Source organism: Paroedura picta, chromosome 2 (assembly GCF_049243985.1).
Source record: "Paroedura picta isolate Pp20150507F chromosome 2, Ppicta_v3.0, whole genome shotgun sequence".
Lineage (NCBI taxonomy): Eukaryota > Metazoa > Chordata > Lepidosauria > Squamata > Gekkonidae > Paroedura > Paroedura picta.
The window spans coordinates 28627380-28654131 of NC_135370.1; the positions used below are offsets into that span (position 1 = coordinate 28627380).

General features: G+C 42.8%; 1 protein-coding gene across 1 annotated transcript in view; it reads left to right on the plus strand.

Annotated features, from left to right (window-relative positions):
* The first annotated feature begins 957 nt into the window (after positions 1-957).
* LOC143828623 (aldehyde oxidase 3-like) overlaps positions 958-26752 on the plus strand; it is a 69407-nt gene continuing 43612 nt past the window's right edge. Inside the window, exons 1-14 of the mRNA XM_077318910.1 lie at positions 958-1086; positions 7749-7806; positions 9323-9419; positions 11179-11287; positions 12503-12629; positions 13299-13360; positions 18308-18415; positions 19286-19366; positions 20297-20441; positions 20892-20984; positions 21420-21571; positions 22986-23079; positions 24088-24197; positions 26347-26531. Of these exons, the coding sequence (XP_077175025.1) occupies positions 1033-1086; positions 7749-7806; positions 9323-9419; positions 11179-11287; positions 12503-12629; positions 13299-13360; positions 18308-18415; positions 19286-19366; positions 20297-20441; positions 20892-20984; positions 21420-21571; positions 22986-23079; positions 24088-24197; positions 26347-26531 (1475 nt within the window). The 5' untranslated portion in view covers positions 958-1032. The remainder of the gene's footprint in view (positions 1087-7748; positions 7807-9322; positions 9420-11178; positions 11288-12502; positions 12630-13298; positions 13361-18307; positions 18416-19285; positions 19367-20296; positions 20442-20891; positions 20985-21419; positions 21572-22985; positions 23080-24087; positions 24198-26346; positions 26532-26752) is intronic.

Genomic DNA, 26752 nt, shown 5'->3' on the forward strand with positions numbered 1-26752 from the left:
ATAATAATTTCTAGCATAACATTTGAAAACAAAAATCCAGCAGCTCATTAAAGATTAGCAAGAACTACAATGGCTGGTCTGGAAGAAAGGCCACACGAGAGAGCTGCTGGAAAGGTGTGGGGTTTGTTTGTTTTTTGTCTCTCCTAAACTCTTGGGTAACATTAACTGGGGTTGCTTTGAGAGGGTTTAGCCTGCTGGAGAGTGGTAGATTTGTCTGGGTTTATTTGGGTCTTGTGTCTGGTCTTGTGTCTGGTCTGTCACTCATTGAGCAAGGTTTGTTTGCTTGGGGCTGATTGCAGACCCCATTCCCCACTGTTGCTTCTGGGCTGTGGGGGCTATGGACCACTGAATGGTAAGGCTCCTCCTAGACAAATAAAGGTAAAGGTATCCCCTGTGCAAGCACCATGTCATGTCTGACCCTTGGGGTGACGCCCTCCAGCGTTTTCATGGCAGACTCAATACGGGGTGGTTTGCCAGTGCCTTCCCCAGTCATTACCGTTTACCCCCCAGCAAGCTGGGTACTCATTTTACCAACCTCGGAAGGATGGAAGGCTGAGTCAACCTTGAGCCGGCTGCTGGGATTGAACTCCCAGCCCCATGGACAGAGCTTCAGACAGCATGTCTGCTGCCTTACCACTCTGCACCACAAGAAGCTCTTCTAGACAGATACACAAGCCTTTATCACAAGCCAAAGGATGAAAGTCATAGGACAAACCAAAGGATGAGAGTCAAAGGACTTTTGGTCTGTGGGCTGTCATATAAAAATTATTTTTAATGAATTTCAGATATAGGAAAATTAGTCACCACACTAAGAATTCCCTCCAAGCCTAGTTTTTTTCCATACCTTTGAAGCAGAAATGATGTCATCATGTAGAGGTGTCCTGACTAATTCCACCTAGGCTCCTCCCCTCTTTTCATTTTTAATCATAGTTCTTGAAGTACAAGAATTAAATTGTGCTGGGAACAGACTTTACTCGCTGGTGTTTGAGAGCTTTTTGGACAGCTTTCCAGTTGGTCTTTTTTTGTAACAGAATGGCTGGTTCCCGACCTTCAGATGAGCTCATCTTTTTTGTGAACGGCAGAAAGGTAAGGATTAACTGATTTTATCTTGTGGTTTGCTGTTTTCCCTTTTTTAGTTTGGAAGAATCGCTGCAAAGTTTTCATAAGGACAGCTAGTCATGTAGGGATAAGGGAAATCTTAAGGCAGATTTTCAAACCAATTCCATGTGAACACATCTTCTGTGGCATTGGACTGTGTGCCGTTTTTCACAAGCTGAGATTGTCGTGCAATTGAGCTATTATTATTCACAGGCAAATAAAGCCTGTGTTGTTATATATCTCTGCAAAACAACAACAACACACACTTCCTCGTGTTTGAACACCCAGGTCTAATATAAAATGGATAATAATGGAGTATCTAACAATGTTAGCGTGATTCATTATTTTTTAAAAAAACTATTTTAAATATGGTTTATCTGATGTACTAATCAATAAACATACAACTCCATTAAAATAATGCAGGAGTCTGCTATAAACTAAGGAGGGAGTCTCCTAGATCTGCAGCTCATCTCCTGTCTACAGAGATCAGTTTCCTTGGAGAAATTAGATGCTTTGGAAGATGGATTCTATGGGGGGTCCCTGTCCTCCCCAGGCTCCATCCTCAAATCTTCAGGAGTTTTCCATTCTGGTGCTAGCCACGAACCCCTGACATTGGTTGCAGGGGAACTGGCAGCATTACGGCTCAATGCCTTGCTTCCATCTTCAACTGGTAAGTGATCAAGAGGGGAGAAAAAGTAATCAAATCAAATTCCAAACTTCTTTTTAAAAAGCAGGACACATGGGGGAGCATCATCTGGGCCAGACAAGTGTGGGTCGGGTCACTGTGGTGGGCAAGAACTTGTGGATTTCCTGCATTCTGGAGGGGGTTGGACTAGGTGACCCTGGAGGTACTTTCCAACTCTGTGATTCTATATGAAATCCAAAACTGACATGGGCGCTCAAGTATTTCTTTCTCCTTCCCCCCTCTTTGGTGAAATCAATGAATATTCGGTTGTGAATGCTTAGACCGGGAGAGAGGGGGGGAGTATGCACTGATTTTCCAGATTTGTGACTTTCCTGTACTCTGCAGGGAGTTGGACTAGGTGACCCTGGATTTACCTTCCAAGATCAGGGAATCTAGTATAATAACAAAAATATTCGTAAGCCTTGCAAACATAAGTCAGCCTTTCCTCTGCCAAATGCTGGCACTATGACTCATAGTTTTACGTTGTTGTTAGGTGCAAAGTTGTGTCTGACCCTTCACGACCCCATGGACAATGATCCTCCAGGCCGTCCTGTCCTCCACCATTCCCCGGAGTCCATTTAAGTTTGCACCAACTGCTTCAGTGACTCCATCCAGCCAACTAATTCTCTGTCATCCCCTTGTTCTTTTGCCCTCCATCATTCCCAGCATTAGGCTCTTCTCCAGGGAGTCCTTCCTTCTCATGAGGTGGCCAAAGTATTTTAGTTTCATCTTCAGGATCTGGCCTTCTAAGGAGCAGTCAGGGCTGATTTCCTCTAGGACTGACCAGTTTGTTCGCCTTGCAGTCCAAGGGACTTGCAAGAGTCTTCTCCAGCACCAGAGTTCAAAAGCCTCAATTCTTTGACGCTCAGTCTTCCTTATGGTCCAATTTTCACAGCCATACATTGCAAGTGGGAAGACCATAGCCTTGACTAGACACACTTTCGTTGGCAGAGTGGTCTCTGCTTTTTAGGATGCTGTCTAGATTTGCCATAGCTTTCCTCCCCAGGAGCAAGCGTCTTTTAATTTCTTTGCTGCAGTCCCCATCTGCAGTGATCTTGGAGCCCAGGAAAATAAAATCTGTCACTATCTCCATTTCTTCCCCATCTATTTGCCAGGAACCGAGAGGGCTGGATGCCATGATATTCGTTTTCTTGATGTTGAGTTTCAGGCCAACTTTTGCATTCTCCTCCTTCACCCACATCAAAATGATCTTCAGTTCCTCTTCGCTTTCTGCCATTAGAGTGGTATCATTTGTATGTCTGAGGTTGTTGATATTTCTCCCTGCAATCTTGATCCCAATTTGTGACTCATCTAACCCTTTCTCATGATGTGCTCCGCATACAAGTTAAATAGACAAGGCAACAGTATACAGCCTTGCCAAACTCCTTGTCAATTTTAAACCAATCAGTGATTTCAGGCCCGGTTCTCACTGTTGCTTCTTGACCTGCATATACGTTTCTCAAGAGACAAATAAGATGCTCTGGTATTCCCATCTCTTTAAGAACTTGCCACATTTTGTTGGGCTCCACACAATCAAAGGCTTTAGCATAGTCAATGAAGCAGAAGTAGCTGTTCTTTTGGAACTCCCTAGCTTTCTCCATGATCCAGCGTATGCTGGCAATTTGATCTCTAGTTCCTCTGCCTCTTTGAAATCCTGCCTGTACTTCTGGAAGTTCTCGGTCCACATATTGCTGGAGCCCAGCTTGTAAGATTTTGAGCATAACTTTGCTAGCATGAACTCCATATGGTGAAAGGAAATGCCCCTGTGGCTCTGGTCAAATAGAAACATTGGAACATATCCTTTTGTATTGTCAGTTTTATGATGACATACGTTCCATATTTATCACACCATGGTTACATAGAGTCCCAGGGTGCTTAGGACAATTTTATATCTCCCTGCTGCTCACAGACACAAATTGTTCCATCACATATAGTGTCGCCAGGTTTTGTGCTGCAGCCATGAAAAGGCGGTGGAAGTTGACTAAAACTTAACAGACCCTGAGAGCATTTAGAACAATTTCCTATATTTCCATTTAATTCTAATTTATATTTTAGTAGACTCATAGTCTAAGTGTTTAACATAATGCTATTTTATGAGTAAAACTGTGTTTTAGCCATATTATTTATGTAACTGTGAAATTGTTTTGATTTTGCTGGTCTATGACCGTAATAAAGAATACTACTACTGCTAGCATGAGAAATGAGTGCAATGGTGCGGTAGCTTGAACATTCTTTGGCATTGCCCTTCTTTGGGATTGGAAGGTAAACTGACCTTTTCCAATCCTGTGGCCACTGTTGAGTTTTCCAAATTTGCTTCAATAGTGAGTGTAGCACTTTTACTGCATCGTCTTTTAAGATTTTGAATAGTTCAACTGGAATGCTGTCAGCTCCACTAGCTTTATTGTTGTTCAGACTTCCTAAGGCCCATTTGACTTCATATTCCAGGATGTCTGGCTCCAGGTCAGTGACTACCCCATCATTGTTATCAGGGATGTTAAGCTCGTATAGTTCTTCTGTATAATTTTGCCACCTTTTTTAAATCTCTTCTGCTTCTGTGAGGTCCCTACCATTTTGTTCCTTTATCATACCCATCTTTGCATGAAATGTTCTCTTCATATCTCCAATTTTTTTTGAAGAGATCTCTGGTCCTACCTGTTCTATTGTTTTCTTCTATTTGTTTGCACTGTTCATTTAAGAAGGCATTCTTATCTCTTCTAGCTATTCTCTGGAATTCAGCATTCAGTTGGGTGTATCTTTCTCTTTCTTGCCTTTCTCCTTGCCTTTCACTTCCCTTCTCTCCTCAGCTATTTGTAAAGCTTCCTCAGAGCCATTTTGCTTTCTTGCAGTTCTTTTTCTTTGGGATGGTTTCAGTTGCTACCTCTTGTACAATGTTGCGAACCTCCGTCCATAGTTCTTCAGGCACTCTGTCTATCAAATCTAATTCCTTAAATCTATTTGACACCTCTACTGTATATTCATCGGGAATATGATTTAGTTCATACCTGAGTGGCCTAGTGTTTTTCCCTACTTTCTTCAATTTAAGCCTAATTTTTGCAACAAGAAGCTGATGATCTGAACCACAATCAGCTCCTGATTTTGTTTTTACTGAATATATAGAGCTTCTCCATCTTTGGCTGCAGATCACATAGTCAATCTAATTTCTGTGTTGACCGTCTGGTGATGTCCATGTGTAGAGTTGGAAAAGAGTGTTTGCTATGACCATTGTATTCTCTTGAGAAAATTCTACCAGCCTGTGACCTGTTTCAATTTGTACTCCAAGGCCAAACTTGCCTGTTATCCCGGTAATCTTTTGGCTTCCTACTTTAGCATTCCAATCCCCCATGATGATAAGCACATCATTTTTGGCCATTGCTTCTAGAAGGTATTGTAGGGCTTCATAGAACTTCATCCTCTTGAGCAGCAGTGGTTGGGGCATAGACCTGAATTATTGTGATGTTGAATGGTTTACCTTGGATTTGAACTGAGATCATTTTGTCATTTTGGAGATTGTATCCCAAGACTGCTTTTCCTACTCTTTTATTGATTATGAAGGCTACTCCATTTCTTCTGCGAGATTCTTGCCCACAGTAGTATACCTGATAGTCATCTGAATTAAATTCACCCATTCCTGTCCATTTTAGTTCACTGATTCCTAAAATGTCGATGTTCAGTCTTGTCATCTCTTGTTTGACCATGTCCAGCTTGCCTTGATTCATGGATCTGATGTTCCAGGTTCCTATGGAATAGAAGTATTTACAGCATCGGACTGTCTTTTCACCACCAGTTACTTCCACAACTGAGCGTCCTTTCGGCTTCGGCCCAGTCGCTTCATTCATTCCATTGCTACTCGTACTAGCCGTCTGCTCATCCCCAGTACCATATTGGACACCTTCTGACCTGAGGGGCTCATCTTCCAGCATCATATCATTTTGCCTTTTGGAACTGTCCATAGAGTTTTCATGGCAAATATACTGGAGTGGTTTGCCATTTCCTTCTCCAGTGGATCACCTTTTGTCAGAGCTCTCAGCTATGACCTGTCCGTCTTGGGTGGCCCTGCACGGCATAGCTCATAGCTTCACTGAGCTACGTAAGCCCCTTTGCCACGTCAAGGCAGCGATCCTTGAAGGGGATCGTTTTATACAAGCAGTAAAAGCCGTTAATAACAAACCTGTGTGCTAAGGGCTATATTCCGGAAGAATTTCATTCAGCAAAAAATAGTGGAATAGAATGACTCCCCCTCTCATTAACTTTTTATTTTGAGATAGTTGTCAGTAATGTTGTGTTCCCCACAACATTATCTGTCTCGACTCAACAGACAATTCAAACAATTCAAACATCCTGGTATCTGACGAAGTGTCCCTGCAAACGAAAGTTTATACCTTGAATAAAATTTGGTTGATCTTAAAGGTGCTGCTGGACTCAAAATTTGTTGTACAAACATCTTGACAGTAATTAGTAAGTGGAAATAAGTGGTTAAGAACGTTCCTGACTACAGTCAAAGATAAACATAGATTATCGTTACCCAGAGCAAGGCTGCCTCTTAGCTACTGGACGCTGGGCGATCTTTTGGTTTTCTCCCAGAGTCGTCTTTTGGTCTTATTCCAGAGTGAGTAATTTGTGGGAAATTCTCTTTGCCCTCCCACATCTACCTTGTGCAAGCAGAATAGCCCTGGGGAAGAAGCTGGGTAACTGAGTTTATTTTTGTTTTAATTTACTGTAAAAAGCACTGATGGGGCAAAGTTGAAAACCCTCCAGGAAGATTTGCCAGTGTTTTTTCAATGAAAATTTGGATCTGTACAGTGGTACATGATTGTCACTTGGACACTTAACTTGCAACACTACCAAAACACACCTTACTTGTGCCTTTTTTCTGTTCTGTGACACTTTTGGTGACAGAAGTCTACATAGAATGGAAGAAAATTGTCCAACCTGGGAATTTAACAGCACTGATGTGGAGAAGGGTCATTAAAGCATACATAAGGACAAATTTTGCGCAACGGTTGCTTTAAATTGCACTGCACCCCGCACCCGTATTACACATTTCCTGTTCAGTTACTCACTGTTTGTTTTTTTAAGTCCTGCACAGCTATTGTACAGCAGCATTTGCTACTCCATCCATTTTCTTAAGAAAATAAAAGAAGCCTATTGGGTCGAACCACTGTATACCATATTGAAGAGCGTGTAAATGATTAAGCACCAGCTCCTACGACAGTGAAAAGGGTCTTTCTGAGATACTGAATGAACAAACATTCGTTACTACTGGTGTTTTCGGGTTTAAAAAAAAACAGCTTTTAAAGGGAAAGGGGCTTTTTGGGAGCACGAACCCAACAGTTCATTGGTTGTTCTGTTTGATTGGTGGTCAGATGCGAGAAGAAGCGTGGAAAAATATCACCTCCTTTGTTCCTGTGAGGAATGAATAGACCACTACTGGGACTTCAGTATTCCGCTAGAATTGAAGGTGTGCGGAATGACGAAATTCCACTATTAAATATAGCGTTTCTGCATACTGCAAACATTTAGCAACATTGGTACTTGTGTGGAATGACCCCCACTGCTCCAGCTGTATCTCTCTTGAAACTGTCTGAGCTGGAAGCTGCCAGCACTTCCTGTGGTAGTGAATTCCATATGTTAATTACTCTTTGGATGAAGAAGTACTTCTTTTTATACATTCTAAGCCTACGGCCCACAAATTCTTCTATTCTTACTGGTCTATCTAGTTTTCCATAGTGACCAGCCAAGTGCTCCAGAGCAGCCACAAGAAAGTGAATAATCAACAAAGAACCAAATACTAACAAATTACTTATGTCTATATTTCCTGATTTAGGCCTGTTCTCGTTTGTCTGTATGACTTGTGTGAGAAAGAAAAGCCTGAGCTGGAAAAAAAAAACTACTATATTATAGTAATTTGATCGTCCTGTATGTTATAGTGTATTAACATTATCCATTTCTTTCATTTCTAACACAGGTAATTGAACGATGCGCTGATCCTGAGGAACTATTGGTAAATTACCTGAGAAAGAACCGTATCCTTTGATATTTTTTCCCTTTTACATTGCATAAAAACCCATAATCTAAACAACAAAGTGAAATGTCTCACTTTTAATTCATTGGGGGGAAATTTGATATAAAGGAAGTTCACTTCAGCAGGGCCAGTTTCAAAATTCATATGACTGGGCAACCACGGAGTCCTAAGCCCAAAAGTGCATCTCTGGCTGGTCAGAGATACTTGTCCCAGTTGTACCCACTAAGAATGAGACATGTCCCAACTAGGGTTTTGTCAACCTGGGAGCTCAGCAGAGATGTGTTTCTGTAGAATCTACCTTCTGAAGTAATTCATTCATTCATTCATTCATTCATTCATTCATTCATTCGATTTCTTACCTGCCGCTCTCGGGAAACGTCTCATGGCAGGTTACAAAAAAGTAAACCCCCACATCCATTAAAGCGTTAAAAACAGTAAACAACCTACGCTGGCAGCGAGAAATGAATCCCTTCCATATGCACCCTCCCTCTCACTCAACCCCCTGCCCCTCAATGCCTCAGGACATAGGGTGCCGACTATGTCCAATACAGATAGATCTTAAATCTGTTGATCTTGTATACAGTTCTTATATGTAGAGGTTCCCCTCGATCTTCTGCACCCCAGCCTCAAAGACCTGGCAGAAGAGCTGCATCTTGCAGGCCCTGCAAAACCATGAAAGCTCCTGTAGGGCCCTTAGATCATTCGACCACCAGAAAGGCCCTGGCCCTGGTTGAGACCAAGCAAATACAGACAAGTGGGAGGGTTTGTAGTGAATACAAAGAAAAAGAAAAAACCTTTCCCATGGCTACTATAAATGTTACTAAAATTATTAGAGAATAAATTAAGTAAAGGGTTCTTCGTTATTTGTTTATTTGTTATTTGTTTCGTTATTTGTTCATTATTTGTTTGTTTATTCTTGTATAGGATCCAACCAGATCGATTTCTAGATATGTCCCATTTTCAAATGTAAATTTTCCTCAATGGTTGTCCTTTGAATGTAAATGTCATGAATATCCAAATCGTTAAATTGGATAAATTCAACCTCTATTGAATAATATATCATGTATATCGGCCTTCGGCTCTTCAATATGGGGATGCCAGGAGAACTTCAAGCCCTACTTGGAGGATGGCAACCCTACCAGAAGCCCCTATGCAGGTATCTCTGTGGTAGTCTCCTATTTCCTGTTGGAAGAAACATCACCCATGCCTTCCAAATCTGTGCAGCAAGGGAGAATAGTGCACAGTGCAGTCATGTTGAGAGCGCCCCAGGAATGTATATATAGGCCAACTGCTTGTTTTCCAGTATGGTTCTTTGTCAATCTACCCACCCACACCATTTTTCTAGCTTGGAAACTAAAAATCAAACTTCCAGTAATGCACACAATGCTCTGGAGGGGTGGGAATGCTGGCATCAGAGCAGAGACTGGACTAGATGACCCTGGAGGTGCCTTCCAACTCTATGATTCTATTTTTCTATGAGTGGCTTTGTTTTCCTTAACGGTGTCATGCATAATCAGTCCGTCTCACAGGAACCAAGTATGGCTGTGGAATCGGAGGCTGTGGAGCCTGCACTGTCATGGTCTCCACGTACAACCCAGACTCTAAGAAGATACGGTATCCTTTTAAACAAGGGAAATAAAAATGCTGGGATTGTGTTGGTTTTCACTATTTTAATTGACATAGCTCATCTGCAAAGAATCCTGGGAATTACAATTCTTCTGCATGCTGAGAACAGGAATGGGCACAAGACACATTTTTGCAGTTCAGTTTGTGGTCCATGGCTAGGCCATGAACCAAACGATGAACCCATATGAACTGGGTTTCATATTGATTCATATTGGTTTGTGAGCCATTTAAGTTTAAAATCCTGCTTTCTGCTCCCCACATTCTTTTGTGGGGAGCAGAAAGCAGGGTTTAAATATCTGAGCCATTTAAACTAAACATCTGAGTGGCAAAAAACCACAGGAAGCAGGAAAGAGGTATACTGCTTTTTATTCTTCACTAACCACCATTAACTGCACCAAAATTCATGGAAGTCCATGGTGGTACTGAAGTATGTGAACATGAACCACAAACAAGCCAAAATTCATGATGAACTTTAGTTCATCTGACCGTTCATGTCCACCCATAGCTGAGAATTCAAAGAAGAGCAAGAAAAGGTTTGCACCAAAATTGGAGGCTCTTGTCTTGTCTTTTGATTTGCTTTGACCTGCACAGCAGCACTGACCCCTTTATGGATGAGGGGAACATGAGATGAGGAGGGGCCAGAGTCTGAGAGTAAAATGGAGTTAGAAATGTTACTGGCAATGAAAAGTTAAGGGGTCTTTGTGAGGGCCAAGTTTTGCTGCAATGACCATAAGTGTTTGACTCAGACTCAATTTAAGTCCAGTAGCATCTTAAGGATCAGCAAGAATTTGGGGATATGTGCTTTCAAGAGTCAAATTTCCCTTCATTAGATACTTCCTTGGAATTGATTTTTACACCCTGCTTTTGACTCACCAAAGGAGTCTCAAAGCAGCTGGCAATCACCTTCCTTTCTTCTCCTCACAAGAGGCACCTTGCGAGACAAGTCAGGCTCAGAGAATTCTGAGAGAACTGTGACAGACCCAAAGTCACCCAGCTGGCTGCATTTGGAGGAGGAGTGGGGAATCAAACCCGGTTCTCAAGATTAGAGTCTGCCGCTCTTTACCATTATACCACACTGGTTCTCCAAAGGCCATATCCCATAGTGCATACCCCCAAAATCTTGCTGTATGGTGTTCCAATTTGGCCGTTCTTTTGCAGACCAATGTTACAAACTCTGAAATTGATTCTAACTAAGTTACTACCTCAAGCAAAAAAATCAATGTTGCTTCCCATTCTACCTACTTGGCATTTTGATATAAGCAGGGGTAGTAGGTAGAGATTGATTTCCAGGCAACATGGAAAAAATGAGCGCTTTGAAAGATGGACTCTACGGCATTATGCCCAACTGAAGTCCTTCCCCTCCCCAAACCTGCCATCCTCAGGCATTTCCCAACCCAGAACTGGCAGCCCTAAGGGACAGGGCATGACACTCTTTCCTTAGACTTTCCCCTTGATCCCAGTCCCCTTTCCTGGATCCACACGGGATAGAGGAAGTGTTATGACTGGGAAAGACAGGAGTACCTTCTTACAGCGCTTCACTGTTGTCACATTCTTCTGGGGGAACAACAACTGCATTTTGTCCTGGGGTTTTTCCAGCAGAACCTGGAGGGTTTTTTTTGTATTCTGATGCTGTAGGGCTTGCCCTGTACTAGGCTGCTTGTGAGATCATCCAAACAGCTGTACTGAGCATGACAAAAAGGAATCAACAACCCAGTTAAGTATCATCCTCATCCTTAACGTCCCAAAGACATTTCCCAGCCAACTCTTGTCTGCTTCCATTGTGTTCGTTGTACGGTGCTGCAGTAACCACCGTGGAAGGAGTGGGGAACACGAAAACCAAACTTCATCCCATTCAGGTGAGAGCTAAAGGGAACGAATGCTTGTTCTGAAGTGACATCCGGTATCTAGCCAGAATAGCCTTACACCTACTGCATAAATCTAGCTGGTAACGTTTTATACCGTATTATATTTATTTCAATTACATCTCACCTTTCTTCTCAAGAGTGTGCATGTGGGCTCCCCAGATACCAAGCCTCCCATTCTGCACTTACCAGCAAAAGTGGCTATGGTTTAGTCTGGATCCATCCAGATCTGGCTCTTCTTCGCTAGGTGACTATGGCATGTGCCTTCAGACCATTCCCTGGGATGTTCATAAGGATGGAGATAAAATTATGGGAACAGGACCTGGGCTGATGCTGCACTTACTTTGTTTATTCCATTGTGGATCCTGTTAAATTTAGATCGATTTGAACTCGGGTCTTCCTCTATGCCCACCCCCATTGAAACAGAAAAGTGTTCTGCATGTGATTAGGGAAGCTCAGAAAGGGGGGAGCCAAGTGCAGCAGGAGCCTCTTTCTTTTCTTGAAGGGGGGGGAGGATTGGAGACAGCAGAGGAGGGAGAAAAAAACCAAGAGGCAAATCTCTACTAAGAGATGTTAGGGCTTCTGGAGCCTCTGCTGAGAGATGTTAGGCTTCCCCTTTAAGAGAAACCTTGCAGCTTGGGAATAAGGAAGGCTTTGAACTGATGCCCTGGCCAATCAGGGCTTTTCTACAGCGTTGGAGACTCAGCTAGTTTGTTTGGGACAAGCAAACAGCTGCACCTTTAGTCATGCTGATCTTTCAGATCTTTCAAATATCAAGGGATATATCTACTCCAGGATATTGTGGGGGAAAGGTAGGGTCACTCTTTTTTATATATATAATTTTATTATTTATTATATAAAGCATTTACAGAAATGCTCACTCTTGACCAATCCTTCTTGTTGCAGAGGGTAAATTTAAATCACCCAAATCAAAATGGAAATCACATTCAGTGTAGACGGCAGGTACTGAATTGGCCTGGGATTGGAATAAAAGCTCCGTGCAGATTCAGCCCAGGAAAGAAACTGTGGACACAAGGAACATGCTGCAAAAAGGACTGATGTGACGGGGGTGGTGGTGGTGGGGCCACAGGGCCACAACAGGGAGGATTGAGCATGTCGTGGGGGTTAAGCTTGCTTCCGGAAGATAACTTTTCTGTCTGGATGACCAGTCTGAAGACGATTTTTGAGCAGAGCTGATTTCTCTTCCAGAAAAGGTTGGCGAAATGCCACGGCTCCCAATGCGGCTTCTGCACCCCTGGAATGGTGATGTCGATGTATTCTCTGCTAAGGAATCATCCAGAACCCACCATGGAGCAGATAATGGCTGCGCTGGATGGTAGGCCAGCTTTCTCCAAAAAGGCTTTTGGAAATAATAAAAGTAGTAGAGATCATGTTACTGTTGCAGGATGTGAAAACAACAGGGGAATTGGCTACAATGGCTTCTCTATCTGTTGGGCTGGATTGACCTTTAAGTCTATTATGAAGAGTCCCACTGGGCTGATGACCGAGAAGTTGCCCCCTGCTGGGGTCACCCAACCCCAGGAGCCTCCTTGCCAGCCAAGCCTACCATAGTCCAAAGATAGCAGTTCACCATGTCAAGGGACATGCCTACCTGGCCCACACTTGTCTGGCACATCTTTTGAGGGGCAGGGCTGGGGCTGACTGGGGCAGGAACAATGGAGGCTAAGAGTATGACTTGTTTTCAGGCCACCTTCTCAGTTCTTCCCTGCCCTGTGTTCTGGGGTTGCAAACAGAAAGGAGCTGGTGTGCGTACTGGATTCGCAAAATTTCTGTTGTGCATGTGATACAAATACCTCAAATTCCTAAACAACTGTGAAGACTTTGTAATATGTAGCTGGACCTTCAGGAGAAGATTTGGGTCATGAATTCAAATTTCAGAAACGTCCACAGATTGAACAGTCCAGAGATGAAGTCTGGCTCAGATGATGTATGTACCTTTAATATTTGTTTCTTTCCTTTTTCTCCACCTGATCCTTTCTTCCAGGCAATTTATGTCGTTGCACTGGGTACAGGCCTATAATTGACAGCTTCAGCGCTTTCTCTCCGGTAAGAAGGGGGGACCTCTAATCGATCAGTTCATTGATACTATCAAAAGTGACCTTAAGTGGGAAATTCAATAATAGGATGACATTTGTAGAAGTGATTATGACCCCAAGATTATGTGATCATGTATGTTACCCAGGGAGTGTTTCACATGCAAACCCAAAATCTTTCATCACAAAAGCCAAATTCTGCTAGTACAGTGGTATTGCAGCCAACTGAAAAGCTGGCATGGAACTGTGGCTTTGAGATACAAACTTTATCTTATTCTAGTGACAACAGCAAGCTCTGACGACTAAGGGAATCTTCAGAAGTGCACCGATCCTTCTTGTAAACAAGTTTTTGTCGTCGTCGTCCCCAACTCTATATTTCAGCTCCATATAACAGTCAAGGAATCACTTTACTACCAAATAATTGACCAAAGGTTCCACCGTGTGATGTTAATGTCATGGCCACAGGTTCAGCTTGGGATGGTGCTCTCAGGCTCTTTGGACACCTGAAGTTTGAATTTCACCTGGACCAGTGTATCTATGATTGCCTGTTGCTTTTGTATATTCTCAAAGGAGCTCAGGAGTTCATCTTCAGTGTAGTTCTTCAGATGTCCATGAGCTAATGCTGTAATTGTGTTTGTCGTTGGAAGTGCTGAACATTGTGGTCCAACCATATCATCTCATTTAATCAAGTCCACTTGGGGATGATCTGACTCCATCACCCCACTACTGCTGGCTTGTTTTGGCTGCTCAGCTTTATTTAGATACTTTGGGCATAAGGCCATTAAAACTGTACTTCCAAATGCAAGCTGAAAAACTCCTCCTTTTGCTAAGCCAAAACTCCTTTGGCTTAGCAATGAGATTCTGGGAGAGATAAAAGTGAGCAGGATCTTTTTGATCTGGTTTGGATGGTTAAGTGGTTCAATTGTCACCAAATCAAGTAAAGATTTATTTATCTTAAGGAGCTCACAGTGATGTCTTTTAACAAGGTGGAAGTTGTCCCAGCTTGATGTCTGATCCTTATTGCTGCAAATTGTCGAACAGATCTTATCTGGCCGTAAAACCGAGTGGATTCCTGGAGTATAGACTTACTATCTCATTTGGGTGCAACCACCTGGCCAGATCTTTGGGATGTTTTCCAGTTGTATAGCAGCTTGTAGCTATTGCTCTTTAAAAAAAAAACAGCTGAAGCAGGATATTCCAGTTGAGAGTCAGTTCCTATAATGCCCCTAAAAATGTACTCCACTGTTCTTGCAATCAGATCAAAACAGTCACCATCCTTTGGGTTTGCAGCTCCCTCTGCCACTACCTTGCAAGGAGGCTGTTGCAACCTAGTACTCCACCAGTTGTCACTTCTACCCCCAAGTCCAAAGCAAGGGAAAGAAAATAATTGGCTGTTTCAGTAGCATATGTATACTTGTGGCTCTTAGTACTGGAGTTTATTTTTTATTTCGATTTATTACTCACCGCTCTTGGGCAGGCTGGCTCTCAGCTGGTTACAAAATAAAACCATAAAAACAGAATGGTATAATAAGATCCCACCGTAATTCTCCCCTTCTTTCATCAACTTTATACAGGTTTTTGTAGCAGTTGTGGTTTAAATCTTTCTCTTTAAAAATTCCTTGTATAGCACTTTAACCTTCCTTAGCCAAGTATGGTGGGTAATACATCCAAATAATAATAATAATAATAATAATAATAATAATAATAATAATAATAATAATAATGACGACGATGATGCTAACAAAGTTAGTGAAGACTCATCTTTAACCTTTCTGTTGACCCTGGCTGTTTCCAACCTTAAATGTGTTATTACATTGTTAATCATTAATACTGCATTGCTAATTGTTTATAGCTGTGAGCTATAAAGCAATAAATCTGTCCTCCAAGAAAAGTTACAATTAGACTGTCCCTGGAACAAATCCAAATACAAGCATACTAGGCCGAAATAGGCATGAACCTGATACATGATTTTATTTATTTATTTATTTATTTATTTAGATTTCTATACCGCCCATTTCTTTGCAGCTCTGGGCGGTTTACACAGAACATTATAACTTACATGAAACATTATGCAGACTATAACATCAAACCAACTTAAAAAAACATCAAAAGATTAAAAAACCACAATTATAATATAATAACAGTAACTCTGGGAGAGTCATGGGCAGGCATCTGGGGGGACCAGCAGGTGTTCTGAGTCAGTCGGCCTCAAACCAATGCCTGGTGGAAGAGCTCCCTCTTGCAGGCCCTGCGGAACAGTGGAAGTTCGGGCAGGGCTCTGATCTCTTCAGGAAGCTCGTTCCACCAGGTGGGGGCCAGGCCTGAGAAGGCTCTGGCCCTTGTTGAGGTCCAACGTGCTTCTCTGGGGCCAGGGATCCACATTCTTAGAGAACGGCACAAGTCATTGCTCTGGCTGCCACCATATCGCCGAAAATCTCAGTTCTATCCATCCATCTATCCATCCATCCATCCATCCACCCATCCAAATTTATATACTGCCACTCTGTAGAGAACCGTCTCGTGGCAGTTTACAATAAAATAGTAAAATCACAATATTACAATATAAATACCCCTAAGATCCCCATCCAACAAATAGAAAGATGATGTCATAATTTGAGTCTCCAACCTCTTAAAAAACTCTTTAACACTCAGCCTCATCGGTCGGCTCCTGGGTCTCTGCTGATATCCAACATACCTGGAGCTGGGAGGCTGGTCTTAGAAAGCAGGGTGAGATCTGCAAATGGCAACTCTGATTCCCTGGCCCTGGCCTCAACCAAAGGCCTGAAGGAAGAATTACATCTTACAGGCACTATGGAACCCAGAGAGTTCCATCAGGGTCCTTAGCTTTACTGGGAACTCATTCCAGGTTGGGGCCAGGGCTGAAAAAGCACTGGCCTTGGTTGAGGCCAGGTGGATGTCTCAGGGGCCCACGACAACCAGCAGATTCATACCCACAAAACAAAGAGTCCTGTGGGGGGCATCAGCAGATAAGCCGTCCGTCAGATAGCTAGGACCCAAGGCATGTATAGCCTTAGTCAAAACCAAAACTTGATCTGGAACCAGACCAGTAATCAGTGCAGCTGTCACAGCACCAGTTGGATATGGGCCCTCCAAGATGACCTAGTAAGGACCCTCACAGCCGCGTTTTGCACCAGCTGCAATTTCCAGATCAAAGACAATGGCAGGCCTGCGTAGACCAAGTTGCAGAAGTCTAATCTTGAAGTGACCATTGCATGGATCGCTGTGGCCAAGTGTTCTGAGGACAGGTAGGGTGCTAGTAGCCGAGCCTGGCACAGATGGAAGAAATACCGTCTGGGCTACTTTTGTGACCTGAGCCCCCATTGATAGGGATATGTATTTGTTTTGTTCTGTCTGAGTCTACAGGATGTTATTGGATAACCCTGAAAAACCAAGATGCTTTTATTGATCTAGTCTGCCCATACAATGGCATGATGTATTGGTTTAGAGGATTTTAAAAATCTGAACAATTGTTTATAATGTTTTTATTGTCCATGTTTTTATGATAATGTTGGAAGCTGCCCTAAGCCGGGATATAGATTAAAAATAAATACAATAAATATTTATTACATTATTTTTGTACCTATCATTGAAGTGCTATATAGTTGAAGAACAGAAAGATAGTGGTTCTCAACCTGGGGGTCAGGACCTTTTGGGGGGTCTAATGACCCTTTCACAGAGGTCACGGCATGGCAATCAACTTGGCCGGGGGGCACCATCCACACAATAGCTTTGTGGGGCAGATCAAGATAGAACATTTGTCTGTCTGGAGCAGCAGAAAAGAGCGAGATCAGCATGATGGGACAAGAGGCAGAACTGAACTGAGAAACCCTGGGGGGGGGAAACAATTTATATACAATCATGAACAATGGATCTTCATGCCATTGGTCAGTGTCATTTGAATTTCTGTGAAAGAACACTTGCATAATTTTATGGTTGGGAGTCACCACAACACAAGGAACTATATTAAAGGGTTGCGGCATTAGGACGGTTGAGAACCACTGAGATAGAAAGTATGGAGATCATTTCTCTGCAAAATGATCTGCATTGGTCTCCTCGCTGTTAGAAGGAAGGAATCCCTTAGAACTCTGTCTCATCTCCAAACCACAGAGATCAATTTTCATGGAAAAAATTATTGCTTTGCAGGGTGGACTCTATGGTGTTGTATCCTGCTTGCGTCCATGTTTTCCCCAGGCTCCACCCTCAAATCTAAATGAGTTTCGCAAAGCAGATCTGGCAACCCAAGCTAAAGGCCTTGGTGAGATTTAAGAGATGCCAGGTCTTACAGCAGGAACAGAAAATAAGCACATTGATGGTTATGAAATGGGATATTATTGCCTGAATTTCTTTACTCAGGATAAGATGTTGGACAATTCAAGGAACCATCCATTATTTCAGAATTATACTAATCTTTCCTTGTTATATTGTCTGAATTTGTTTCACTTTGCAATAATTTTTTAAATATTTTAAATAGAAAAACGTGTACAAGAATTCATAATGAGCAAGAGAGAATATCCAAACATGCTCTTTAACAGTCCTCAGCAAAATTATACCCTTCTAAGTCCACTGAAGGATTTTCTATACTCTCATTTTCCTCCCTTGTAAGTTCCTGTTCCTGTGAGAGTGTGTATCTCACAAGTATTTTGTGCCCTCTAGGGGCAAATTTGATATGGGATTTGTTTATGTCCAGCATAAAAATAGGGCAGTTTAAATCTGCAGGGAGAGATGCTGGACACAAACCTGTGTGATACTGAATTGACCACTAGAGGGAGCAAAACAGGTGTGAAAGAAACAGGAACTTATAGGTAAGAAAAATGAGAATGTGGGAAAGCCCAGTTGTTTAGAATGGTGTATCTTTATTTAGGACTGCACTGTAAATCACACCGTACATTCCCTGAAATTTGTAACCATCATATTATGTTTTTTTTTATGTTTTCTGCAGAAGGTCTGTCCCTTAGCAGGGAGTGGAAAGTGTTGCTTGGATCAAGAAGGTGAGAAGGAGGAAGGAAGAGAAGAAGATTTGGCTCCAGAGCCTAAAAGAGGAGATCGGGTAAGCTGTGGCCTCCTGATTTCCATATTTTTTCATAAATCAGCATCTGTAATCTTCTGTGGGGCATGTGGAATGGTGCAGTATAGGCCAATCTCATGAGATCTTGGAAGCTAAGCAGAGTCAGTACGTGGATGGGAAACCACCAAGGAAGACTCTGCAGAGGAAAGTCGTGACAAACCACCACTGCTTAATTGCTTGCCTTGAAAGTCCTTGAGGTGTTCTCAGTATATTTTGGGTTGAGTTTGTTTCCCACTTCTCCTTTGTTTGATAGATGAGCTCTAACCTGTAATGAGTATGGATCCAGCCACTGTACTGTAACAATTGAGCAGAGCCAGTTTGCAAAGTTTTCTAATAAGGCATGTTCTGACAGAGAGAGTATTTTTAGGCTTCGTAAGCTGTTAATTGCTTGAGGAATTGTGGAAATGATTGGTTTAATTAAATTGTGTGTTTTATTTTGAAGACACTATGTAAAATAGATTCACCACACCCTAGTAGAAACCTGCCCAAATATTCATTTCTTCTCATTTTAATCTTGGCTGATTTTAATCTCGGCTGAAAAATATTTGAATAGGCAAGTTTTGGTTACCATTTTTTTAAAAATGTAGGACGGGTGATACGGTTTTAAGATATGAGCAAGAAAACGTGATCCAATATATTCAGTAGTTGGCTGGACATATTGCATTCAAGTATTAAAACATCACTTGCATTATCTGCACAATGTGTTTTCCATTGACCTTTCTTCCCACTGAGACAAAAGGATGAGTCGGGTGATGTACGGCAAGAGACCCACACACACAGTCTTGAAATATTAATCATTTTTTCCCATTAACCATGTATGCTAATTCTGGACTTTAATTTCTTTCTCATTAGATGTGTTCAGGTCTCTGCCAACCAGAGGACTTCAAGCCCAGGGACCCAACCCAGGATTATATATTTCCACCTGAACTCATGGTAGGAAATAATCCTTTTATCTGGGCTTGTCAAGAATGATTTTTAATAGGTATATAGAATTTCAGTCCAGATTTGCCCGTCTTAGATGGCGTGGCAGAATGGGCCTGTTCCTGCCTGCAGACTTCCTGCCCACAACAAGGTGTTCCCAACATCTGGAGAGGCTTCTATTTCATGCTGTCACCACCTGACCTTTGTTCAGAATTGCCTGCTTAAGAGCCCAGCTTCCCTGCCAAGTTCTGAGGTCTTGCCTCTACGTTTCCTGCTACCCAGTGCCACCTACCAACTGACTGCTTCCCCACCCCCGTGCTCTTAATAAAATAGCATGTCTGAGACAGTATGGGTCTATGTGTCGGATGTACTCAGCACCAAATAAATCACCGCCTTGTTGCCAGAAGGTTTTATCATATCTGCTTCTCCATTTGTTGACCAGCTCTGGCTGGCTCAGGGAAGTTTTTCTTGAAGTTTCCAGGAATTCCTTCCTGAAATCTTTCTAGTATTTACTACCTCTAAATCTTTGTTACTTGCTTGAAGAAGGGGAGAGCCTAACCCACCCATTAGCTCTCCTGCTAGATCTATTAGCATTTGTGTAAAAGGAAAGAAATCTCCCCCATCCTGCCTGTTCTCTTCCCAGAGGGGAAAAAACTTTTAAAACTCAGAGTGCAGGTATTGCTCATTTCTAACCTCCAAAGGAAAAAAAGGCATTTCTTCACGGATGGAATTAAGCTTTCTCTGCTAGATCACGATAAGAACAAAGGTAACAGTAAAGATTTTGTCCATGTGGATCATGAAAAACTATGGATTGGTTTAAAAGATATGCCATGGTATCTTATTGTTTTGATGTGCAATCTGTAATCTGAGCAAGAGACTACTTGTTAAACAGAATGGTTTTCAGTTGGGAAAAGTGTCAGACAAGGATGTGTTTCCTTACAGAGGATAGCTGAACAGATCAAACGAAGAACTCTGGTTTTCAATGGAGAAAGGACAACATGGATTTCTCCTGTCACCCTCCGGGAACTTCTGGACCTGAAAGCCAAGTTTCCAAAGGCCCCTCTTGTTGTAGGGAACACAAGTATAGGTAGGTGACCAGTGATGCCTCAGCAGAGAGCCTGCACAACTTGATGGATTCCTTTTTATAAAGTTGTCTCATATGGCTCCCATTCACCACTCATTGTGTGTACAAAAAAAAATCCTTACTACTACTAAACAAAGACATCAAGGAGAAATGCTATCCCATTCTTCTCCCCATGATACCAATTTTCAACCTACAGAGCATTCAGAATTTGATTCTCCATCTGCAACTTGAGGAATAAAGTAGATGGAGCAGCAGATATCAGATGTCATTAATTGACAGATTTACAGACAATCAAAATATACCCAGTCCTGCTAAAAGTTCTGGAAACCTGTAGTACTGTTCTAGAACATGTGACCAAGACCTGATCCATCCACCAGGCATTCGACTGAGGTTCTGCTACCATTTTGTTCAATACCATTCTTATCTTTTAATAATCCAATTTCATCTCTTTAGGAATTGATGTGAAAAAACTGGGTGTTTGGTACCCAGTCATCCTTCATCCTGCTAGGGTTCCAGAGCTGCATGTCATCCACCGAGTACAAAATGGTAAGTCTCAAATATATGTAAGAAGCCACTGGGGCAAATATATGGGATCTGGATTTTCGGCTGACTGAAGAACTAATTAAACTGATACTTTAATGTATTTCTGCCCGACACGTATGAAAGAACAAGCAATAATATTTACCTTAGGAGCTCAAGTACCACCAATCCAGTACTGATTAGGGATTATTATGTCAAATTGAAGCCAATGGAACATTAGTTATGAAATGAGTACACATATATTATTTTATTTTGTTTGTTTTCAATTAGCAGATAATTTATATAGTAACTAGGGACCAAGCCCGTTGCATTCAAGAATATAATGGACGCTAGATTGGGGAGGGTGGGATGGAAGAACTCTGTGGATAAAGGCAGAGTAAAAAGGCAGAGTGGGCACGGCTCCTTCCAAACTTATTTTTTGCCTTTGTTATTTCATTCCAGGGATTGTGATTGGTGCTGCAACCCATTTGGCCCAGCTGAGGGACATCCTGTTAAACATTGTCCCAGAACTTCCTACAGAGAAGACGAAGATTTACTGCACTCTGTTAAAGCAGCTGAGAACATTGGCGGGAGAACAGATCAGGAATCTGGCTGTAGGTCTTCTAGACTACTCCTGTTCACAAAATATAGATTACCTCATGTCTCTTTCTGCCAAGACAGCATTGATGAGACAGCCTTTTGGAGAAGGTCTGTTTTGAATGTAGTTCATAATTTGAGAGACCCCTTCATCTAACTAGGGCCAATTGTCTCTGAGGATCCCACTTTGATTGTCCCTACCATGGTCTGATTTGTTTTCCCTCATCTCCTTCAACATATACAGGAGAGGCGACTGTCACATGAAATATAATAATAGTTTTTTTTTTTAGCCCGCCCTTCCATGTTGTACAGGGTGGGTAACAGCAGTACAAAACTTCATACAGAAATCAAAACCATTATCAACCAACTAACTAATGCCCCCAACTAAAATCCCAGAGAGGGTTTTTTTTTTTTTGCTGCCAGAGAGGGAGGGTATGGTATGGTAGGGGCTTTAAGTGTGCTGTGGTCTATCCTGCTCACTCTCTACAAGTAACAGTATACCTCAGAGGGGGGAGTATACCCTTTTGGCACTCAAAAGGCAGTGTGTCCTCATGGAAATTTCTTGTTCTAATGTCTTCATGTCCATGAACTACAATTTCCATGAGGCCCTGCCACCAGCATGTGCCAGAATTGTGGTCTGGTGATATTGCAGCACAATAGAGGAAGTTTCAAATGCATAATTGGTGCTGAAAAAACAACACGGTCTCAGAGGACATGCATAAATGGGAATGTTTTTAAAATGTTTTTTTTTAAAGGACTATTTAAAAGGGTTGGCAAACTGAGTGCAGAGAAAACTGGTACATGCATAATAGCCCCTTGATTCACAAACATGGCAAGCCAGCTAAATCAAGAAGTTATATGAAAGTTGGTTGGGCCCAGATTAAACTGTCCAGAGTAGTTGGGGACATTCTTGCCTTCTCCCTCTCACTGCTGTGTACTCATCTCCATGAAATGTTACTCCTGGGGTGATAGGAGACCCTGAGGAATATCATCAGTGAAATCTGAAGCAGAAAGGGGTAATCAGTGCAAACCACCACTTAATAATATGAATTAATATGTATATGTATATGTATATGTATATGTATATGTATATGTATATGTATATGTATATGTATATGTATATGTATATGTATATGTATATGTATATGTATATGTATATGTATATGTATATGTATATGTATCTAACCTAGTAGTTGGGAACCACTGATCAGTTAATTTCATTTATTTATTTTAATCTGAACATAAGAGCATAAGAGAAGTCATGTTGGATCAGGTCAAAAGACTCTTGTACTTTCCTACTGAAGAAGTGAGCAAGGACTCATGAAAGCGCTTGCGCAAGCGTTGTTAGTCTTTCAGGTGCTCTGTTCTACTTCTGCAGACTAACATTGCTACCCAACTTGATCTAACAGCAACAGTGTCATTGTTTCCCAGTCCATAGGAGGTCACATTGTAAGCAGAGGGTCACCTTGGGATTTGAACCCCGTTCTGGCAGCTGGGAAAGCTATCCTCAATCTGGCGTCAACAGGTAAAAGAACTTACAGTCTGTTAATAAATGCTGATTTGAGTACAAAATGATGTGCAGAAACTATATATGTAATAATCAAGTGTGGATTAACACAACAAGACTATCTACATGTGCCATAAGGATTCTGCAGTGCTAGGGGAACACCCAGGTTTTCAGAAAAGCATAAAGAACCCTCCCCCCCCCCAAATTGAAGGCTAAATCCCCCCTCCAAATTTAGCATGTCTGTGTAAGGAAAACATGGTTTTATCTTGGAATCCTCGCCATACCATGATTCAGGTGGATCACCTTGCTGGAGTGACACACCATGCCTGGACATTGGGGCATGGGGGGGCTGCATCAGTCTAAGGGCATATTGGTGTTATCTTCTTGAATAGTGTGTCTAGAGGAGGGCTACAAAGATGGTGAGGGGTTTGGAGGCCAAGTTGTATGAGGAAAGTTTGAGGGAGCTTGGTCCGTTTATCCTGGAGAGAAGACGACTAAAAGGTGGTATGATAACCATCTTCAAATACTTCTGAGGCTATAACATAGAAGATGGAACAGAGTTGTTTTCTGTTGCCCCAGAGGGCTGGACCAAAACCAATGGGTTAAAATTAATTTATAACAATTTTCGGGTAAACCTTCAGAAGAAGTTCCTGACAGAGCGATTCCTCAGTGGAACAGGCCCCTCCTCAGGAGGTGGTGAGTTTGGTTGGAAGTTTTTAAGCAGAGGCCAGATAGTCATCTGGCATAAATGCTCATTTTATGAACTTAGGCAGATGGTGAGTGGGTGGGCAGGTAGTTGTGAGTTCCTGCACTGTGCAAGAGGTTTGGACTAAATGACCCTGGAGAGCCCTCCCAACTCTATGATTCTATGGATGATTCCATTTCTGGATACACTGCAATGCGATCTTTGAAAAGCTCATCCTGCTGCAGGCGTACGATCTGATATCTTTTAAAATTTTCATGGGCTGTGTAAACTGCATGTCTGCAAAGAGGACCATCTGTAAGGGCTACACTTTTCTCTGGCAGGTGGGAGGAGACAGATTCACCTGAACGGCGAATTCCTTGCACGAGTGCCAGAGGCAGACCTTTTGCCCTCGGAGGTCATCGTCTCCGTTTTTATACCGTTTTCAAAGAAAGTGAGTGTTCCATTTTGGTACCTTTTGTCTAGCAAGAATTCCTGGATCAAACTGCCAATAAAAAATCAGTTTCTGCAGACATTAAATATCAGCATGTCAGAGAATGCAGCATTTGCCCATCTAAGGTAGCCTTTCTCAACATTCTTACCATTAAGAAACAGCTGAAATATTCCTCAGGCTTCAAGAAACCCCAGAAGTGGCACAATGATACAGAAGATGGTTGGGTAGGATAACTGTGTATAGTTTGGTGTAGTGGTTAGGAGTGCGGAGTTCTAATCTGGCATGCCGAGTTCGATTCTGCACTCCCCCACATGATACAGAATATAGTTGGGTAGGATAACTGTGTATACGTCCACCTGGGGCCCTTCCCCTTCCCACCGCCTCCAGGCTCTCATTGGCCATTTTGGGAGGGGGGGTCGACATGACCATATATGGTTATATCACCTGTTAAATGTTTAACATTTTTTTAAATTTAAATTAATTAGCTCCCACCCATTTGAGCAACCATAGTTGAGGAAGCATGATCTAAGGAATACACCTGCCATTAGAAATTTAGAAATATGAATTTATCAGTATACATTAGCAACCAACACAATTCTCTAAAATCAAATAGCCCAGAAAATAATAAAAGCTAATTTACTGCCTAGCCAGTGAACAGCTCAATCCTACCTGCAGGCAGCAGTTCACAGGTCTCCAAATTCTTAGGCCAATTATGGTTTCTGGACTGCCCGAAGCAGGTGACGACAATGGACCAGTGAGAACGTTCCAGCAGAATTCTCTAGAATATTACCTCATCACTCTTATTCACCCTCCCTTCCCTTCCTGAGACCCACAGATTCTTAAGTAAGAGACGATTAGCCTGTTCCTTGGGCCGTGAGAGCCCAGTTAAGGACGCCTGCAAGAGGGAACCAGTGAGACACAATGCATATTAACCCATGAGAGGAGGAATTAGTGTTGCTTTGCCTCACACCCAAACCTTTTCCTCCCCACAGAAAAGCCCCTTCTCACTTAAAATACTGATGTGGCCGGCATCACTGCTTCAGGGAAGATGCAGCCAAGCCATGTATATTTCTTCTCCATGAATCTCCATAGATTTGAAGCCTACCCCACAGGATTGTTGTGCGGATGAAACTGGAAGCTGTTGCAGAAGTTCTTTTGCCTCCTGTTTCATCTGCACAACAACCCTGTCCAACCTCCAAAGCAGCCCTTTCTGCCTGGGGAGCTGAGATGAGCTGTAATTCCAGGAGCTCTCCAGGCCCCACCTGGAGGTTGGCTACCCCTGCTTTGGAAATGTTCCTGGAGGTTTGGATGAGGGCCTTAAAATGGTACAATACCTTAGAGCAGTGGTCCCCAACCTTTTTATCAATGGGGACCGGTAAACGTTTGACAATTTTACTCAGGCCGGGGGGGGGGATAGTGTTTTGCCGAGGGACATTGCCGCCACCTGAGCCCCTGCTCCACTTGCTTTCCCACCGGCACCCCTGACTTTCTGCCGCCCGCGGGGGGGTGCTGCCAGCAGCAGCAGTGCAGTGCCACACCAAGGGGGAGCCCCAGCCATGGCGGCCGCTGGAGAGCACGAAAGGTGAGCTGGCAGCAGAGTGGCAGGGCAGCCCCTGAGGCAGCAACCGGGGAGGAGGACGAGCCGCAGCCCGGTACTGACTGATCCACAGACCGGTCCCAGTCCCCGGAGTCCAAAGTAGCCATTTTTCTCTGCAGAGTTGATCATTAAAATCTAGAGATGAGCGGCAATACTAGAGGCTTGCAGACTGAGGTTGGGGTGGAGTGGTGCGGGTGTGTTCCTCCTGGGCTATGGGCTTTGGCCAACCCTTACCAGCAACTGTGTATTTTTGGGGGCACAGAACAGACAGACAGACAGACAGACAGCCAGACAGACCAGCATGGGTCCTGCGAGTCTGGAAAGTGCAGGAAGATTTTGTTCACCATTTCAGGCTGTAAATATTCTTTATTTAGATCTTCCTGTGCTTCTGCTTATCAAATGTAATAATCTTCATTTGTTGCAGTACTTTACCTTGGCAGCACCTTCTAGGTAAGCATTTCCTCATATGCAAAGTGGCTCTTAGGCTATTTGGATGAAAGCAAGGATCAGCTGTAGAGGGGTAAATGACCAGATTTCTCCTCCTCTTGCCAGGATGAATTTGTTTCCGCATTCCGACAAGCTGACCGGAGGAGGAATGCGATGTCAATCACCAATTCTGCAATGCAAGTCCGGTTCCAGCCGGGCACAGATGTCATTGAGGACTTGACTATTTTATATGGGGGCATTGACTGTACCACAGTGAGTGCCCCAAACACCTCTCGGAAGCTACGAGGAAGGTACAAGCACCCTCTGCGAATCCTGTCTGAATGGCCCTTTTTACTAATAGGAAAGATGGGTAATCCTAGCTGTTTGCAAAATAGACTGAGGTGGATTTTCCATCTCCAGTTTGGTATAGTGGTTAGAAGTGCGGACTTCTAATCTGTCGCGCTGGGTTTGAATCTACGCTCCCCCACATGCAACCAGCTGGGTGACCTTGGGCTCACCACAGCACTGATTC